Genomic DNA, 20167 nt, shown 5'->3' with positions numbered 1-20167 from the left:
CACCCTGTCTGGAGAGACCTTTCATTTTGCTATCGTTAAGGTTTTCAGTCGTTTATTTTCATTTTACTGTGATGAGATAGGCTGTGTCATCATCCCCACCCACCCCCACAGCAACCCTCATGAGGCATGGTTGTCTTCCCACAGTTCAGTGATGCGTGGGAGAGATATCTGCTTAGTACTCACCTAGGCTTAAGCTGGAGCTACGTTTTGACATACTCAGGTATAACCCAGTTCTCTTTTTTTTTCCCCATCTTTGAAGAAAAAAAAAAACCTGAACTTTTTTTGCCTATCCTGCCCATTTTAATGTGTTATCCACTGGCATAGCTCTTTGGAACGTCTGGGTTAAATAATCTAATGCAGTAATAATCATTGAGACAAAAACATTAATTTACTAATTAAACCCCAGAGACAACTGACTCTTCCACCAACCCATGGAAAAGCATTGCATTGATCCAAATGGAGGATTTGGTACTCTGACTCTCACCCCCTTGATATACACCGTGAAGTTAAACTTGCTGATGGAGAGAGAAACAGCATGATTGTATTGCTCTTGGCTTCGTCTGTGACTGTTTTCCTCGCTTCTTTCTTCCCATTTCTCTTCATCCCCCAGTCCCTGGGCCCCTGTTGGTGTAGCAGAGCTCTAACCATGCATCTGCTGTGTTGGACTGAGAGACTTGAGTCAGGGGAACGTGTGGGTTTGGATTTCCCTTCACTTCAAAGTCCATAAGAATGACTTCTGTTTGACTTGGTGGGGTTTCAGCACAGAGCGGTGGATTCCTGCAGATTGCTGGAATTCATTTATCTGCGAGCTTGTGGTCCCTTCTTCCAAGCAAGGTTTCAGTTTTTCTTGTGCAGAAATTAGGGGAGGCAATTGTAAAAACACATTTCTAAAGCTGGACTACAGTTCCATGATATGTCTTTATTCACATTTAAGCTGATTTGTGCTCCTCTCTTCACTGACAGGAATATCAATTAGTGCTGAAATGTTTAGTCATTTGTCAGAAAATTGATGGACAACCATTTTGACATTCAGTCACTTAAGTCATTTATCAAGCAAAAATGCAAAACATTCACTGGTTCCAGCTTCTCAAATGTGAGGTTGTGGTTTTTTTTCAGTTTTTTTTATCAATGGAAACTGATTATCATCGGGTTTTTACTGTTGGTCAGACAAAACAAGCAATTTGACAATGTCACTTTGGGCTCTGGAAATTGTGATGGACCGTTTTCACGAAACAAATAATAGATTAATTTGAACAAAACAATACAGAAAGATTAATTGACAATCAAAATACTCTTTAGTAGCTCCCAGTAGCAATGCTTTCTTGTGAATCACATACACAAAGGAGAAACAGATTGTGACAGTGATGAATGGACAGAGGGCTGATGCATGACCTCTTGTTTTTTTTTCATCTCAATGTTTATGGTGATGTACAAGTTCACCAGTCACAGAAGCCGAAATTCATGGTGCCCTTAGCACCCCCTTACCCACCACCACCTGCCCAACTAGCACTTCAGCCAGCTGCTTCACCCCGGGCCAAGGTGAGCCGTCACTTGTGGAATGACATATCTGCCTGTCTCTGAGCCATCCAATTCATGGAACGTGAGGATGCCAATTATTCCTCAGCTTCCCCAGTCTTTATTTAAAGAGTGATCTAATATTGCATCTAGTTGTGTCATGTTGTTTAGTGGGAACATACATGGGGGCATCTCAGCTATGCTGCCACTACACTGCCTGGGTGATTTTCCAGGAGTTGGTGAAGGGGACTCCAACCCTGATCCTAATTATTCTGGTTGTGTGTTAACATGTTGGTGAACGGATGCTTGAGGAAGTTGGCCGATCCTGAGGGAAAGTAGTCTCGGTCCAGGTGTGATGTGATGTGAGGTGGGATGGGCCTGATCTTGCCTCAGGAATGGTCTGGAATCACTGACTAATCCCTCACTTTGTAGGCACTCTATTGAACCGAGACACACACACACACACACGCACACGCACACGCACACACAACGCACACACACAACGCACACACAACGCACACTCCCCTCACCCAGTCTGAGTAAACATCCTTTGAAGAATAAAGTGTCTTTTTAAAATAGATGTCCGCTGATCTCAAAAGAGACTCTCTGTATAGGAGGGAGGAAACTATTCACTGTTTAAACAGGTTTCTTGTTGTTGTCTGACACATAAAACCAGACTCAGTGCCAAGCACCTGCTCGGAGCAAAACGTGAACATGAGTTGAGGGTTATTAGCATATAAATTTGATTTGTATGAGTAATTGTGTTTTTGATAGCTTTTAAGCATGTTGGCTTTGTTTGTTTCTGCCAGTAAAGTTATTATGTTTTCTAGTCTAAGAGTGTACGTGTTTGGGAATGTCCTCAGCTGCCACACTGTCCCATTCCTGAAAGTGGTTGACCGATAGGGAATCTCTCCACCTTGGGGCAGCTTTCAGCGCCATCTTAGATGAAAGGTCCTAGGTTCCAGCACTGCTGAGCCCCAATCCACTCCTCGCAGGCGGCAGAGCAGCTGACATACCTGATGAGGCCAGCATGGGCACCTAATGAAAGCACACACACATAAACAAAGAGCAACTCACACACACAGTCAGCCAAATGTGGGTGGAAAGTTTATCCCTAAACATAGATGTGTAGCTGACGGAAATAACCCCGGGTTCTCTCTGGCTTTATTCCATTCTACACTTAGGCAGTGGTATTTGACTGCCACAGAAAACACAAACACAAGTACACACACTCACACACACACGCTCATGGTGTGAGCTTGTTTACTCAGGCCTGATTTACTTGGTTTAGTTGTCCTCTACAGTGACCTCTGCTCAGTAGACATACTCGTCAGCGCAGGCCAAGCTCTGCTTTACTTTACTCTGGCAGACTGGCCTAACCTGTTTTACCTGCAAGGTTGTGGCTACATACTCGCCCCAACCCCCACTCACTATTTCACTATCTTCATTTTCATTTCCCTTATTCACACTCTTGAGACAAATAATACCAGGCAGATATTTGTGTTGTCATATATATAAATGTCCACAAACCAATGGTTTTATGTGGGAGAGTGCATAACCCCTTGCCCTTTGGCCTAGGGAGAGAGGGGGTCAGCTCAGGGGGTAAAGAGAACCGTCAGCCCTGATTGGCACTAGCACATGTAGGCATTCACACCTCTGCCCCTGGCTTGGTCCTGTTAGGTAGGCCTCGCCCAGCCCAGCGGAAAAAAGGAGTTGTCAGCTTTAGGGGCTTTGCGCTGGGGCAGCTGCCACTGGACAGACGGTTATATTTAAACTTGTAAGGCGAGGGGAGGCACTGTGTGGGCAGCAGCTTTTACACTTGCTACTTGCTGCTCTGTGGGCCAGTGGGCAGCCCAAAGCTCTTTATCCATACAGAAGCACTGGCAGTGCCAGGGAAGAAGGTGGAAGTGAGAGCTGAGGATGGGATGGCACTAGGCTGGCCCCTAACTGGGTTTAATAATGTTATCCTCTATACAATGCTGACCACTGTTTCCCTTTCCATTGTTCTCATTATCACATTGTGCATTAGTGACGAGAGCCTCACTGCCTCTGGAGTTCTGCTGGAGCCAGCTGTGGCCCCCCAAAACCCTCGGGAACCATGCAACTGTATGTGGTTTTGTGTGTGTCTGTGGATGTTGTGGGGAGGTGCTGATGGAGAGGTTAGTCTCTAAGCCACCTTGATGTGTCCTGCTGAGCTGCAAAGTCAGAGGAGAGTTGGGGGGGGGGCCTGGATAGTGCTGGTGATCGTGCAGTGTGTATGTAGCATGTGTTTCTGGTGGCATTCTTAGTGGGGACCCATTTGAGCTGCTGACCAATGAGCTGAGATTGGCATCGTGGATTTTGGATAAGACCTCCTTCACCGCTTTCTGACAGAACGTTTATGACAACATTTTAAAATGCAAATGGTAAAAGTATAGAAGTAGTAGTAGAAGTAATACTTAAAAAAATTTGGGATCATTGGCAGGTAATAAAATAAACAATGTTGCAGTAAAAAAACATCTCTAAAAGTAAGTGTAAGTCAGTGATTGGAAAACAAATCTGGCTTGTCAATACATTTTTTCAAAATCTAGGAGCATCCCATCCATCTCATTTTTAATGTAAACTTTGGTACATTTGATGCTATGCCTCGGGGGCAGACCTCTCATACTTTACAAGTAATGTGACTTTTATGAGACCCCTGTCCCGTAAAAGTCACATGAATATCTGTCATATCACGCTGTCAGATGGGTTAACCCTGCTGCTTTCCCAGAGGGCACTGTTAAGATGGACAGCAGAGTTAAGAAAGAGTAAAATGACGGCACATCACGAGCCAAATTCAACCCCCCCCGAAGCATATGGAGTGCTTAACAGTTTTCCAAGCCAGTACTTGTCCCCTCAACCAACATGAGGACAGGCAACAGTGACGGCATTATTTGACCTTTTAAAACGATTCCACTCCTGGAAATTGAAGCTGGTATTGCAAGATCACTATAACTCTATCTGGACCTGAGGTTAGATGTAGGAGGATCACAAGACCAGAAGAAGCAGGACTACTCCCTCTGGCGCGATGGTGATTTCCTCAAATCATCCTCCCCTGCAGTTTTATTAAGATTGATGACCCCCAGAGTTTTGTTTTAGTGTCACAGGGGTATACTAAGAGTCTTAAAAACAGTTATACACAAACTTGAAAGCATCATGAGGGCACACATAATGTTGTGTAGGTAGTAAGGTGGGCCTCCGTGATGTGAAAAGCAGATGTTTGTGTTGGCTTTTTCAGTGGTGTTGTTCCAGTGGCCCCTAGTCCCTTAGCCATTTCTGCTCTGCTGTGACCAGCTGGGGGTCCCCTATCTCTCCCCATCTCTTGCTTTCTTTCACCGGAGCATTTGGAAAACAACATTCAAATGCCGTAATTTACGACATAATGAGTTCTTGATTGAAAGCTTCAGCAGTATTATTAGGTGGAGTGGAGGACAGCGCAGGTATGAGACGGCTCTGCGTTAACTAGACAGTCAGACAGCTTGTCTTGTATCCAAGCAGCTTAGAAGTACTAGAAATCAATAATTTGCTTTCAGATATTTTTTGTAAATATATTCAGAAGAGCAAAGCTGGTTCTTGTGTATGCATGTCTTGTGCTGTGTTTGTTTGTAATGATGTGTCTCTGCAGTTTTCAAGGTGCCCTTGCAGAGGAATGCAACAGAAATTTCTCTAGACTAGGGGTTGGCTCTGTTCTGTCTGTCGCTCAAAAATCTGATTTACTACCCTTTAGCTATCTGCAACTCCCAATTTGCCTCTCTCTTTCCTATCGCTCCAACATTGTAAACTTTTCTTCTTCTGCTTCTCACTCTACCCTTCGTCCCAGTGATTGGCACAGTAGGGGAGTTAAACAGTGCTGAAAGTCTGAAAGAAGATGGATGGAGGGACTGAAGGAGTGTGAAAAAGAGGGAGAGTGACTGGGTTTGGGTCTGTTGGTCTGGGTTTCATTAGCCTGTGGTGGGGCTCTACCGTGTTGGGTGAATGGATGGGACAGGATAGGGGATCACTGGCACCTTGGGGTTTAAGGTTGAATGAAAACCATAAAGAAGCATGTCTAGCATTTGTGTTTTAAAGGAAAAACCCAACAATGTAAATCTAAAGCATTAAATAGTGTTTAAAAACAGGGCATGCGGATATGGGCAATAGGCTAAAATACCATCTGTTCTTGGGTCCATTATTTGATTGGGTGTTTATTTTTCTTATATTTGGGATTAAGTAAGTTAACCAACAGATCTTACAGTCAAGGAGCAAAGGTTTGATGTGATTTTAATTATTTTATAAAAATAAATAACTCAATCCTGGAAAAGAACAATACTTTCATAAGCATAAGGTAATGCTGCCAAAATAGATGGTGTTTTGAGTAGACGTTCTTTCACTATTTCTCTCACTCACCTGCTCCCTCCCCCACCTACATGTATAAACTACCACTGAATGCAACGGGTTCAGGCTCGTTCTGTTAAGATAGTTAAGTAATTCTGGGAAAAAGTATTGGATGATATGGATAAAATCCTGTATCCCAGAATATGTCAAGTTATATTGCAATATTGATATATATCGTGATATAGTACATTTTCTAAAAGAATCTACTGAATAACTGTTTATGGATCAAATAAGTAGAAAGGAGTGTCTTATGTTTAGCTAATATAATGAATTAAGTACCTGACATTGATGCTAACATTGTATAAAAACATAATACTGCTGTAAAGTAGTCCTGCTCATTGATTTGCAACATTGCCTACAATTGCCTAATACAGCCAGATATATTTTGACAATAGACACATTTATGTTGTTTAACGGTATACATTGTCATATCACCCAACCCTACTGGAAAATTAAGGAAATCACACACTAAAGTAGAAATTGATGAGGCACGTTGAAGAAAAGTATAAAAATAACCCAATTACAAAATAAATCCTGGATTGCTTCAACACTATATATTGATGATGTATTATGTTATAAGAGTACAGTATAAGTTTTCTTTGGGTGTGTGTTTATTGGCTACATGCTGGTCTTATTAGAACAATTACCATTATGTTGTGTTTGGCTGACAAACTCTGCATCCATTGCTGTCTCATCTCAGTGTTCATCACTCGGTGCTTTTGTAACTTCCAGCTCAGCTTTGGTTGTTTTATTTCCCTGTATGTGCGCTCGCATGGGCCAAAGCATGTGTGAGGGCGGGCAGTTTGAGGCCGCGGGGCACATGTTACTCGTTTAGTTTGGTTTTCATCAGCTCCCCTCTGTGTTCTGTTGTTTATACTCCCCCACTAGTCTTTTCTTTGCTTTCTCACTTATCTTTTTATCTCTGCTTTGTCTGAGTTCCTTTGCTACTCTCTAAAATAGTCAGTGTTTGTTTAGGATTCATCTTTTTTAATTCCAGGTTTGTTTCATGAGTCTGGCTCATCTTCTGAGTCTCATTACTTAAATGCTGGAGAAATCAAAGTGGTCTGACGCTGTGTGGAAATCCCCCTTTGATGGCAGGGCCCCAAATCGAACAAATCTACAGTGTCCTTTTAAAAAGTATCATGTTTCTCACTCCATCACCATGGTCAAGAGCATTAGGAACTGGAGTAGCCCGACTGAAATCTTAACTTTGAGTAATTATGGATTGAAGGGGTTTTTCAGACTACAGTTTTCTGTCCTTGACATTGCAGGTCTTATGACTGTAGGACAGTCCTTCCAGAAAAATGCTGAGTTTTTTTGTGATTGTTGCGGGCAAAAATCCTTGATTATGCGGCACTTTTTCTTAAAAAATGCGATGGAATATGCGGGATATTTATGCTCTTGTGTGAAGTAAACACAACTTTTTTCAACTTTCTACTAAGATATGTGACTTTTTTGCAACGAAAATGCGGGGATTATGAAATCATGCAAGCCCCGCAGATTTTGCGTGGAAATCGGCAATTTATGCGGTGAAAGTGCGGCTTATTTGAAAAAATGCGGACTTTGACTTATTATGCATGTGATTATGCGATTGCATAATCACATTTTTCTGTAGGGACTGGTAGGAGACCCAGCAGTGTAACAATTTTGTATAAATTCTGTAAGTTGAACAATCCTGAGGATTTGCCTACTTTCAGTTACATTTAGATTCACCCAGTTTAGATCGACATTGTTTTAGGACAATCTGCGGAAAGACAACGCAAATAGTAAATAATCACAGCTAAACCCACAAACATGGCACTTCCTACACACTTACACTAGCCTACCAAATTAAAGCTTTAGTGCGTAACTTTTTTATATTAATGAACGTCCGTTACATTCAAGCCATTGCAAAATTAGTTGATACAAAGCTAATTGAGACTATCAGCTTCACAAAACTCTCTGTATTTCTCCGCATGGCTGTATTTAGAAATTGTTGTCGTCCGGTGACTTGCGCACAGAAACTCAAGTGAAGATAATTACCTCTTCTGAAGAGTCCATGTTTTATTAATCCTCCGTATCCTCCTTGGCTACTAGCAACTGTGTGGAGGAGGGGTGGGGGCGCGCTTACGGAAGGCTGTATCATGTGGATGCAATAACAGTGGTGTTGTCATTACTTAGAATTTCCCCACCACAGTTCTCCTGCATGATGTTATGTTCGTTTCTTCTTGATCAGATTCCCATCAGGAATAGTTGTTGAGTTGCCAACAGTGTGTTGACCTCTAAAAACATGCTCAGTTTGTCCCAGTTAGGTTTCTCCACCAAACCAGCAGTGCCTCGGGATAGTGGAAATGTTGCTGAACAAATCTATTGCCAAACCAGTCAGTCAAGAACTGGTGGTTGTTAATGCTGCGGTTTGATTGACATGAAGCCTTTTCTAAATATTTTTTTTCCCTTTTTGTGTCGTCTTGATTGTGCCATAGCCATAGTTTCCAGTGTTCCATTGTATACTAAACTAAGACAATAAGATTATTGTCCTGTCTTGATTGTTTTCTCTTCCTTGTTGTTTTTTCAGCGCCAGACGGTGTCTCTTCAGCCTGCTCCTAAGATAGAGGAAGTTCTGTACCACTACAACCCCCTTCAAGTTGAAACCTACGGCCCCTTAGTGCCTGAACTGGAACAGCTGGGCAGACTCGGGTACAAATTTATTTACACACTCACACAAGTTGAATGAAAGAAGAATACCCCGATAACAGGTCCATTATTTCCTCATAAATTCTTTGGAAGTTTCCTGGAAAGAACTATGTCATTTGGTGCCAAGTAGGCTATAGGAAAAATAGAGACAAAGTTCTGCGACTGTTGAGATTAATTAGTTGGGTCCAATTTCTAAGCAGCTCTTGAATTTCAGTGAAATGTCCTTAAAAGAACTGCTCCATTTAATCCCAAGTAAATATAGTTAATTAAGAGGGAAAATAAATATAATTAATTAATTAATTAATTAATTAATTAATTAATTAATTAATAAAAAATATACCAACTGAATACTGTCTCAATTTTCCTTGTAATTGATACCTAATTATAAAGGTTTTTTTAAAGGACCTCCCCAAAAATGTACAGTTCTTTTTTAGGAAATAATAATAAGCTATGGGACAGTTAAAATCAGGTTTTACTGATTCAACTTAAATTGTGTAGTTTTGTAATTCTTTTACATAGCTAAAGTAGTGTATTGTCAAGGTTTTGATGTAGGGTTAGAGTAGCTTCTAAAGTCAGTCTGCTTGGAAAGCCTGGCTCGTCTCACTTGACTCTCCTCTGATTCACTGGGAGAGGGAAAGCAAATGAGGAGGGCTGGGAGAGAGTGAGAGAGAGAGAGAAGGAGTAACAACCATCACCCTGCCACAAGCCGCCACAGTGCCTCTGTAGGAGTGTCCATTAACACACACAGGAAGTGCTTTCCCCGACGGCCCCTTTGGGCCAATCAATCCACGACGCCATTGGTCCAGTTCTCGCCGAATGTAAGCTATCCATCAGACAGCCCAGCGCCCAGCCATCTGCACTGCAACTGGCTGGCACTAAAGCCTGCCCACACACTGAGAGCGGCCTGCTTTTATTGGGTGACAGGAGCTAAACGGGGTCATAGTCTTTTTGGGCGAGCTCATTGACTTTCAGCACTGCTTCACCCTGACAATAACCTTCATTTGGCTGAGATGTGTGGATATCTACATAATGTCAGCATGTTTAGGATAAGGGTTTTCTATTTTATTCTTCTTTATTCTTCAGATAAAGTTAATATCGACTTTTATTGCATAATCACATTTACCTAATTACCTGGAAAATGACCTACTTAAGGTGAAACCTTTTCCCTTTAAAGGATTGCGGTAGAGTTTAAGCAGAATAACTGGTAGTTATTTACATTATGTATTCAGTGAAGTGCTGAGGTCCGACTTCTTTTGGCAAGGCTGATCAATATGCAGATGAAACACATCTCACAATTTTTGCCGCATGCTGGAGCTCAGAGGAGCGGAGGAAGAGGAGGGGGGGCCCGGTGTCAGCAGTTCAGGGGTCCAGGAGGACCAATGCTGGAGAGGAAGGGCTCTGCCACAGAGATAAATGAGGTTCTGTTCACTGAGGAACACCAGTCCCAATGGTGCAGGCCGCAGGCAGCGACACAGACAGGCCCGTTCAGACAAACCACAACTCCCAAGATGCAATGTGCTGTTAAGTAAAAGCAAGGAATAGTGCTGACACTTCTGCACAGTTGGCAGTTTGTGATTCAGCTAAGTTTGAGGTTTTGTGCATGCAAGCTCAGTTATACATAGATGATCAAGCTTGCACATAGACATGCATACATACGTTGTCCCTTAAACCTACTATACACTTTGTGTCATACACACCCACACTCACCCCTGTTATTGCAGTCCCAGCATTTTGGCCTCAATGGGAGTTGTGTGATGTGGTAGATATTCACAAGTGTGTGTGCAGAGGAGAGAGAATGCAGACAGCGTTGAGAGGGTGAAAAGTGAGTCCCCTGTGTAGAGAGTTGGACTATAACTCCAGTCCTATGACCTGTGAAGGGAATATGCTTGAATGTGTGAAGAGATATGGATGTGCGTGAGCGTGGATGAGGTGAAAGGGGCTGTGAGGGGCCAGGTACTTATTTTAAAACACGGCTGTTTGTCTTGGTCAAGGCCCACAGTGACAGCAGCACCACTGGTGATTTGTCTTGGACATAGCCATCAAGTGAGACTGGATAGTTGAGCTTACACACCCCCTCCCTGGTGGCCCCGGGGCCTCTGGGGCTAGTCTCTTGCACAGGATGTCCAGTCAACCCAGGACTGACTGGAGCCGTGCTTTTTATTTCAACTCACTCTTTTCTTCTACGCCGCTCTTTCTCCCTCTATCTCGGTGTCTGTGTCTCTTTCGCCTTGTCCCTTTGCCCCCAAAAAACCGCAGGAGTGCTGCACGGCTGCCAGGAAAAAGAAGGGCCACGCCTCTTTCACTGTCTCTCCCTCTTTGTCAGCTGTACCTGAATAAATATGGGCTGAGCTGAGCTCCTATATTAAAGACAGCTGCCTCAATACTGGAGCAGAGTAAAGGCTGCATGTTCAGGCAACAGGGGCCTCCAAAATGCCCATTCAGCGTTCACCTCAACATCTACACCCCCCCCACCCCTCCCACACACACATGCATAACCAAACGCTTCTCCCCCTGATGTGCATAGGTGCGTATGATTTGCCACAGAGGATAGGACCCCTACTGTGTGAGGTTTCTATAATGGCAGTATAGTGCTGTCCATCTCATTGACTGGCACATACCCAGAACCATGTGTGAGCCGTGAGAATTATGAGTAGACTATGAATGTAACATTACAGCCTGTACTCCAAATGTCCTGCCATGGCTCCTTGCTTTTATGTTGAACAGTAAAAGCCTCTAATAAACAAAATCAAAGTAGAAGTAAATACTGCATTGGAGACACAAACGGAAACATATGATGTTTACATTATCATGACTGTGATATGAATCCCAGCACACGGCAGCCAGAGACTGAAGCGCCTCCTCACGCCGACCCTGCGCCTGCTGATGGACATAACCTGAATGGAAGCACTTGGATACATAAAAAAACACAGCACCAATAAAGTCATGCCTGCATTTTAGTGAAAAAAGGCCAGTTTCTGTAGATGAGCCCACATGCTGGCGACCTCGAAGAAAATGTTATATCCTATTTTTGCTTGTGTGTGTAGATGAGCATCTCAGCCTGAGTTTGTTCTCTACGAAAATACTTTTAAAGCTCTGAGTGCGTAGGCGATGAAAGACTAGGCTCTGGACAAGGACAAATCATACGGGGGGAAAAATAGGGGAAAGAGAAATTGGCTGCGGAGCGTTGAAAAATTTGACTCAAACCTCAAGTGCTGACAAGAAAGCTAGCCAGAACAGTTGTTTGTGTTGGCACAGGTCGCCCTGAAATTAGCCCATCTCTTTCTGACAGAGGTTGCTCAATGCGCTTCGCCAAATGCCAGTGTATATAATATTATGAAGTTTTGCCTCCTCCCCCCACTCCGCATTGCTTTCTATAATTGGTGGAAAAAGTGAGGTTTTCTGTTGGGAGCGCTTGTCAAGCATCCGTCTCTTGTCGGTGGGGTGAAGGGGAACAGCTGAATGAGCAGAGTGTTTAGTCTGGAGCTGGTCTCCTGGGGATACACTTCTCCGCACAAGGAAGTAGTCCTCAGAGCACTTTCGCTCACCAAAACAGACACCTTGTAAGTTAAATAGCGATGAATAGTTTTCTATGACCATTCATAAACACAGAGAACAACAAATCTTTTTCATCCCCTGGACATTGCCCCCAAGTCTTCTTTTAAAGTGACTCAATCTTTTTATGGACATATGTACATACACATAGACACACAGAAGTACATAAATCACTTGTGCACACACACACAGACTAGCTATGTTTAACATGTACTTAAAGGACGCCTGCTCACTGTTCTGGTTGGGAGCCAAGGGTTAATGGGTCTCTGAGTGATGCTCTCCTCCTGCCTGTGTTCTTTAGCTTTCCAAGCATCCCTTGGCGTCTGCGTGTTTATGTGAATGGTGTGTGTATCTGTTTGTTTGTTTGTTTGTGTGTTGGCTTATACTGCATGTTAAGTGCTTTGGTGGGAGGGAGATATCCAGAATAGTCAGTGGTGCCATCACAGCCCTCAGTTCCTGGCAGCCGGCTTTGCTAGCCTCTCCCTGCCTGGTTGGCCTGACTCCAGGTCTGAGCTCTCCATCTTTCCAGCTCTACCAGTGACCCTGGATTTGGCTCTGGGAGTTTAGCAGAGCTACTAAACATGGTCCATAGAGTACTCTTGAATCCATTTCTGCCATCACTAAATTGAGGTATATGAGGTTTAAATTGCATACAAATCATTCTTTCCTCCTCCTGCTTTTCCCTCTGACTCTGTGATGAAAGTGCAAGTCAGCCATGATATTCTTCTTTTTCACCCAATATGCAGCAAACAGCTACTCCAAAGGAATTTCCAGAAATCGCCATGAATAGCTTTTCCATGTATCCCAGGTTCTGTGATCCCTGCAGGGTGCATATCCATCGGAAGGGCCGGGGGTTGGGGGGCAGAGGTCACTGACCACGGGGGACCTGAGGTGAAGCACCGGCACGTCAGAGTGCTGAGACTGACGGGAGCAGAGTGATGGCACCTTGGAGAGACGGGTCTTGTATTCTTGGCCTCAAATAGTCATGCACTCATGCACTCTTTCTCACACAAACCCAGCTTTGATGCTTAAGTTATGAGCTGGAGACTGGGCGCCGGTTAGCATGACCTTAGATGAACTCCCTCAAGAGCAGTGTGCTTTGATCTACTTTTACTACTATTAGATAATGTCTCAAGGCACATAGTTTGCTCTCATTCAGCCAATTAAAATATTATGTGACTTTGCCAAATAGTACAATTTATGGGAAAACTTGTTTATTTGGCTCTTGCATAACATGATGGGCTTTTCCAAAATACTTTGGGGTTGCCACCATAACCAAGACCTAAAGCTGAACTTGGTTACTCAGATATTTGATATCCTCCTTTCTTCCACAATACAGACTCCTCGCGTGTGCCACTGTCTTGTGTTACTAGATCCAGCATAGCCAGTAACTATAGACTTCAATGCAGTGCTTCTCTGACCATTTAAGTGTTTCCATAGCTTAGATCTAAAAGCTCGACTGTAGCAGTGGAACTCTCAGATTTAGAATTTGCATAACCAAAAGAGAGTGCAGGCATTATAAAAGTGTGGAGGCTCAAGTCCAGCTATTTGACTTGCAAACCTGTGTCAGCACAATGCCACATCTTCATTCACAGCATCTAGCCACCACATTGCTTTCATACTCAGCTTCTTGTACTGTAGGTACTAAGTCTCCTCGTTACTAACTGGATCAGAAACAGAGTGGAGCGTGGCCACCGTCCGACTCTCCACCAGCCCCCACCTAGGCCATTATCCCGTCTGTCTTCAGTAAACAGACCATTAACAGACAGAGCTGGTGGAGGCCAGATCACTATTGTTTCCCCTCCCAGAGATCTGTGCAAATATTGATCTTTTCTTGAAGTATGAGTCAAAATAAGCATGCACTGTAGTTGACTGCAGGCTTTTTACTTGTGCTGTTTACTGAGTCACTACTGACCCAAAGAGCGGGCATTACAGAATGACAGAGCGGGAGAAACATTTGTCTGTGTTGTGTATTCTGGTCATCTGAAAGAGGTCTGCTTTTAGTGTTATTGTTTTCCCTCTGTGGGCTGTGTGCCAGACAGACCAGTAGTCTCCTCCCAAGATGAACCCAGGCCAGGCCAAACCAGGCCATTGCGAGCGAAGGAGACATCAGCAGACATTGAACTCTGAGTATAACAGTGTCTCTTGCCTCCAGTTTTATTTGTGTCACAGCCTAGAGGCGACAGGGTCAACACCCAGCATAGGGTGAGGTGATGTCTTCTGACTATTTTAACACACTGATCTTTTTAGAGTTGCATGCTTGGATTTTGAGCATGATGGTGCTTATAGCTCTTCAGCCTCGGGGCAAAGGGCCTGGCAATGTACCGGGGGATTAGCTGGCTCATTTTCCCCTCTTAAGAGCTGGAGAAAGAAAACAAACTACCGTCATGTGGGGCTTGGCTGTGGGGACTTGCCACGCACACCTCATGGTAGGAGGTACTTCCTTACTATGATGTATGAATTATCACCCTCCCACTGCTGTACCTTTCCCTGCCTTTTTTGTTTCCTTTATCCCCCCTTCTTTGGTCTTTTCCCATATTTTTCCATCATTGATAGCCTCTTTGCCTCTGCTCAGTGCTTGAGGTGCTTCAGTAACTGATACCTGTGGAGGCAACCTATCCCCCTGAGAAAACTCTATTCTTCCTCCCTGTATCGGGGCTCTATTTCCAGAATGTTACAGCTAACTTTCAAGGCGTTTAGCTGTGTGTATATATGGGTGTGCCTTGTGCTAGAAGCCATTCACTGAACAGCATATGTCCTTCCATTGTTTAGGGCCCCATTTGGTTAACGATGACACTGATGTCATGTCATTATCCTCCCTCTCCAGTCTGGTTTGTCCCCCGCCCCTCCTTCCTCTAAGCTCTCCAGGGGGCAGAGTTATCAAGTGGCAGCTCAGGAGACAAAAGAAAGATGCTCTCCGTATCAAGTGGCTAGCGGGATGTGTGATGCCTCTCCAAGCCCCACGGCTGCTGCGGTTAGGTGTGAGGCCAATGGCCCAGCCAGTCAGCCAGCCTCTATTGCCCCCATCAGGTCAGACAGAGGAGGTGCAGGGCCAACACATAAGAGAGCCCTGGATGAGTAGTGACAGGTGACGCTTGGACCAGGAAGTGATGTTTTGGCACAAGTAGCACGATAGGCCTTTATCGTGGGCACCTCAACAATGTTGTCGTTCATAGACACAAAACAAGTGTACCTCTTAGTCTTTATCAGTGCAACTAACAAGCTGTAATGTTAAAGACAGCTCACAGGTTGTCAGTCACTCCACATGAGAATGTATTTCTATAAGCGTTAATGTCAAGTGTCACCCAAAGCTTCTGTTAACACTCTAAACATGTTCTCCCCTTAACTAATTGTTAGCTACACCCACCTCTTTCTCCTCCTGTCTTTTGGGACGCAGAGAGGCAGACTCAGCATGTCGGTGGTGATGATAAGACACACGATAATGTATAAGGGGTCTATAGGCTTGTGAGATATGATGTAACCACATTGAGCCCCCCTCAGACGCACTCAACGAGTACAATTTGAGATAATCTGGTGGACCGTGGGTATGCTGATGGCTGAGGATCTGTCTCACACACTTGCACGTCCCAGAGGAAGCTGCATTCAGTGGAAAAGAGTGTGACCTTTGACCCGTGGTGATGAAAGACCACTGTTGACAGATATAGTATACCTGTGAGAGTCCTCTGTGTTTGGCTTGTCTGCGGGAGTTTTGTTTCTGGACTGCAGCCTGGACTAATTCACACGTTCTCCACTGGTAAAATTCTGCTCCATCGGTTCGCCATCGGTATTGATACAAACAGCTCTGCCCTAAGAAAAACATGTATTCACACACGTGAATTGTGTAGACACACACATAGGGGCATAAGCACACATTGCACATACACACAATGCACTCAGTGTGCTGTGTCTCTCACAGGGGTACATTTTCTCTCAGGGTAGAGTGTAGGAAGGAGGGGCAGATGGGGCAGCAGTGCTGTGAGTGAAACCGGAGCTGCCTGAGGAATGCAAGGGGTGTTTTTGGAGGACTGGAGTGGAGTTTGGGGCGTAAAGGGGGGTTGACTTAAGGGGTAGGATGGGTGATTAGGGGGTGACAGCTGAGTGCTGACCCCTCTATAATGACAAATCATCTGGCAGGTGTGTGGCTCTGCACCCCCCCTCCAGCCCCCATCATTTCCAGGCCAGGAATCCTCAACCGCTGCCGGAGCAAAGCGCTAAAGGAAGACTTCCGGACATTCACACTGCCATCCAGCAACCTCATGACTGGCCTTTCAGAAGTATGGGGCAGCGTCAATTCAGATATAGCCTGCCCTGTGCTTTTCAGCTGCCCTCTTTGTGCACTCAACACACCAGTCTAAGCTCCTTCGCTTTAATAAACCTAGTTAATGAGGCTTCAGTCCTTGGAGTGGTCTCAGGTAGGGTAGGTTTTATGGATTTATCTTTGCAGATGTCATTTTTCCTTCCAGTGTTCCTTTTGAAAATAATACATAGTTTATCTCTCCAACTGCCTGAAAGTCACCGTACTCTGTGTGGGTCATGAATTATGCTGACGAGAAGCTGAATTCAAAAATTGTCATCTGAAGTATAAACAAATGCTGACCATGGATCAGTGAGGGTGCTGTGAAAGCGGACAGGTGCCAAGCTGAGGCTTAGGTCTCAGGTCAGTGCTTTGAAATAAAAAAAGCAGCTGGACTTCAGAATTTATGAATTCCCTTAGAAAATCCCATTCATTCAGATATTGTCTCAAGTTTCCTATTAAAGGAGTCCATTTATCTTCTTTTAGTCTCGCATTGCCAGACCTATCTCCACAGCGCTGTGGAATAAAGTCTGTCTACACCACACATACATTCTAGGATAGGAGAAAAAACGCTCCAGGTTGTTTGCATTTCTTTAAACCAATCACAATCGTCTTGGGCGGCGCTAAGCTCCGGACCCACAGCGCTGGCTCTGCAAAATAGTCTCGGGAAGGAATTTGTTTTGGTGGAACATTTGCACCTTGCAACAGAAAATGCAACATACAATATTAAATGAAGTTAACTGTTAACGCGATACAGTAACGTGAGCTATTTTAATTAGCTGGATATCACCATGTGTACTTCTTTCATAGCATTCCCCACCAATCAGTCCCAAAACATCCCAGTTAGATAGTAAATACCGTAAACATATTGAACTATATATTATAACATATTATTGCCTTATTGCACGATCCATATTTTCTTCAAAACTTGCCATTTTCAGTGTGTAGCTTGCTAGCTCGAGCTTTGTTGTTGTTTTCCCAAAGCGAACGGATTTTGAGAACGGCAACACAGAAAGCGGAAGTGGAGGGACGTCAGGCAATTATCCTGGAAATGAACTTTCATTGATCCAGAGTAAGCATCTTTGAACTGTTAGGCTTTAGAAAGCAGCCAAACCACATACAGTAATTCTACAGTTAGCTTTGTTTAAGACGGATTCAGATTGCTCCATTGTCCCGTGGGTCTGCTCTGCCGTTTGCGTGTTGACTAAGTGTCTGCTTGCTAAAAAAGCCATTGTAGCATTACTGGCCTCTTTTTCTTTTCCATCAAGCCTGGGCTTCCACAGCTCTTCTTAATCCAATTCCAGCCAACACATGGAGTCTAGACAAGAGGCCCAACGCAGACCTGCACCTCCGTCTGATATCGGCTGTTTTCCCTCTGGAGTCCCAACCTCACAGCTATTTCCCCAAGGAACCCAAACACCCTCCGTTCCGCAGCAGCATCGTCAATCCAAATACAAAGAGGAGCCACACATTCTCAGCTGGAAATCACGCAGAACCCCGCCGGAACATTACGCCACTTATCTTTTCACTTTGAATTAGAGATGGGGCTGTGCGGTGTTTTCCAGGCAGCCGGATAGGAGAATACTTTCGGGGTCCCGTCAGGAAAATCTCTGACCGTTATTAGCATTAGCAGGAGACATTGCCCAGGTATTCAGAGTTCCAGACTCAAGTGGAAAAATGCTGTTGGCTCTGAACAGTTTTGATCCACATGGCTTTTTGAAAGAAAGTGGTTACAGCAGATGGTATGAGTAGAGGTTGAAAATAATGCACTTTATCAACTACTACTGCTTTTGAGAATAAGAAAAAGAAATCTAAATTTGACACTCATGCTGAGATGTTCATCCGAGAAAACATCTGGCCAAACATAAATCAGTCTTTTGAGTGTGTATACTAATGGAAACCCCCTGTCATATTCCCTTTTGGCAATTGCAGTCTGACACGCACACTGTCGTACTGTGTCATTCAGTTGTCTTCATCACCTGCACTCGTCTTTTCCCACTCCCCCCAAGCGACATAATGGGCCAGTCCAAAGTGACCCATATTTACCCAATAATACGAGGCTTTGAAAAGACCCATATCGAGTTGCAGCTAATGCTCCAGTGGGGCCCGGAGAGTGAAAGATGTTACCGGCCGACACGGCTTGGGTTTCAGGGCCATGCGAACAAAAGGCAGTCCAGTCCTCCGAGAGAAAGGGAGAGAGAGGGGATGGAGGGGGTGACTGGGTGGGAGGGGGTGGAGACTGAGTGCACTGCACACTGAAACAGTAGCGTCAGAGGGTCTTGAAGCGTCTGTTTCAGAGGGATATAGTGTGTGTGTTGTATCTCGTTTTATGATTGAAAGCAGTGTAAAGAGACTACCTGTTTTTGTAGGCAAGTGTGCTGCACATTTTTAATGCATTTCATGTTGTTACATGTCTTAGGTGTTGCCAGTCCACTCTTAATGTTTCAGCATTGTCAAGTACAGTCATGTGAAAAGAGTCTAGTTCATCTTTCAGCTTCTTCTATAGCCGGTCATGTGTATGTACATGTATGCGTCGGGCCTTTACAGGAAGATGCGGATACGGCCGCTAAGTTAATGGAGCAGAACTGAACTAACCTTGGGTGTTAGGGGTGAGCAGAGGGCAGACAGGGTTGGTTTAAGAGAAGAGGGTTTGTGATGATGATACCCAAAGGTGATTTCACCTCCTCCTTCTACTTCCCACCACTCACCCTCCTCCTCCCTCTCCTTCGTGTTCTCTTTTTGCTCTCTCTCTCTCTCTCTCTCTCTCCTTAGGGGCAGGCAGGTATAAAGTTACACAGAGCTCTCAGCTTTCTTGGAAGGAATGACCACATGAGTAGCTTGGGGATTAGATTAGCAGGAAGAGCAGACTTAGCCGAGCTGTAAATAGCCCACTTTTTTCACCATTAAAAAGGCCCAGTACAATATAATCAATAGATAGCACTCATCTGATGCAGGAAGCCATATGAGAAGACCTCCCTCAAGTGCTCTGAAGGACAGGCTACAGCAGCTTGGGCCTAATGAAGTTATTATTAATCACTGGGCCTCCTGTTTTGAACTTGTGTGTTGCTTCTCTAGTGGGTGATGAGTGGCCTTTGTGTGCTGATTGACATCTCTTGCTGCTCTTCCTCTCACTTTTACTATATATTGTAAGCCATGACAAGGTCATCTTGTGTGATATTCATGAATGTTTGACTTTATGTGTCTATGTCCCAGTCATGCTAGCGAATATGTTTTAACTTTTATTTTCAGTGAAGGTTTTATTGTGTTACAAGCAAAGAACCTCGCACAATCATAAAACACCAAAGCAAAATATGATCTATTCAGCGTGTAGTCTAACACCTTTTTCTCCCTGTCCATCTCTCATTTACACACACACACACACACACACACACACACACACACACACACACACACACACACATCTCAACTTTCTGTCTCTCTGAGCCTCCCCACAGGTGTTAGGTTACTCTGTAAAGCAGCTTGAATGGGCACAGAAATCACAGAGGGCTGTCTGTGCTCTTGATTCCCGTTTCACTTTGAAGTTTTCTCCTGCTCACAAGAACAGGGGCCACAAAGCCAGACTCGTGTGAGGGCTTTAGCCCTCTCTGCCAGGACTCAGATTTCTGCAGGGTGGGGGGTGTAGGGGGAGACAGTATTGACAGGCAAGGCTACGTGTTGTCTCGGTTGCTGGAGGACTTTGCTTTTTTAACTTCGTAGTTGAGATGCTACAAGAAAGCAGGT

At 44.3% G+C, this 20167-nt stretch overlaps 1 protein-coding gene across 2 annotated transcripts in view; it reads left to right on the top strand.

Moving 5' to 3' along the window:
- mnat1 (MNAT1 component of CDK activating kinase) overlaps positions 1-20167 on the top strand; it is a 37395-nt gene that overhangs the window by 16465 nt on the left and 763 nt on the right. For both annotated transcript variants that reach the window (XM_039785708.1, XM_039785707.1), the window contains one exon: positions 8462-8583. In XM_039785708.1, coding sequence (XP_039641642.1) covers positions 8462-8583 — 122 coding nt within the window. The remainder of the gene's footprint in view (positions 1-8461; positions 8584-20167) is intronic.

The sequence above is a fragment of the Perca fluviatilis genome, chromosome 20 (assembly GCF_010015445.1).
Source record: "Perca fluviatilis chromosome 20, GENO_Pfluv_1.0, whole genome shotgun sequence".
NCBI classification, from domain to species: Eukaryota; Metazoa; Chordata; class Actinopteri; order Perciformes; family Percidae; genus Perca; species Perca fluviatilis.
Note: the sequence above shows the minus strand (reverse complement) of the source record. Positions and strands in the feature narration are given on the sequence as shown.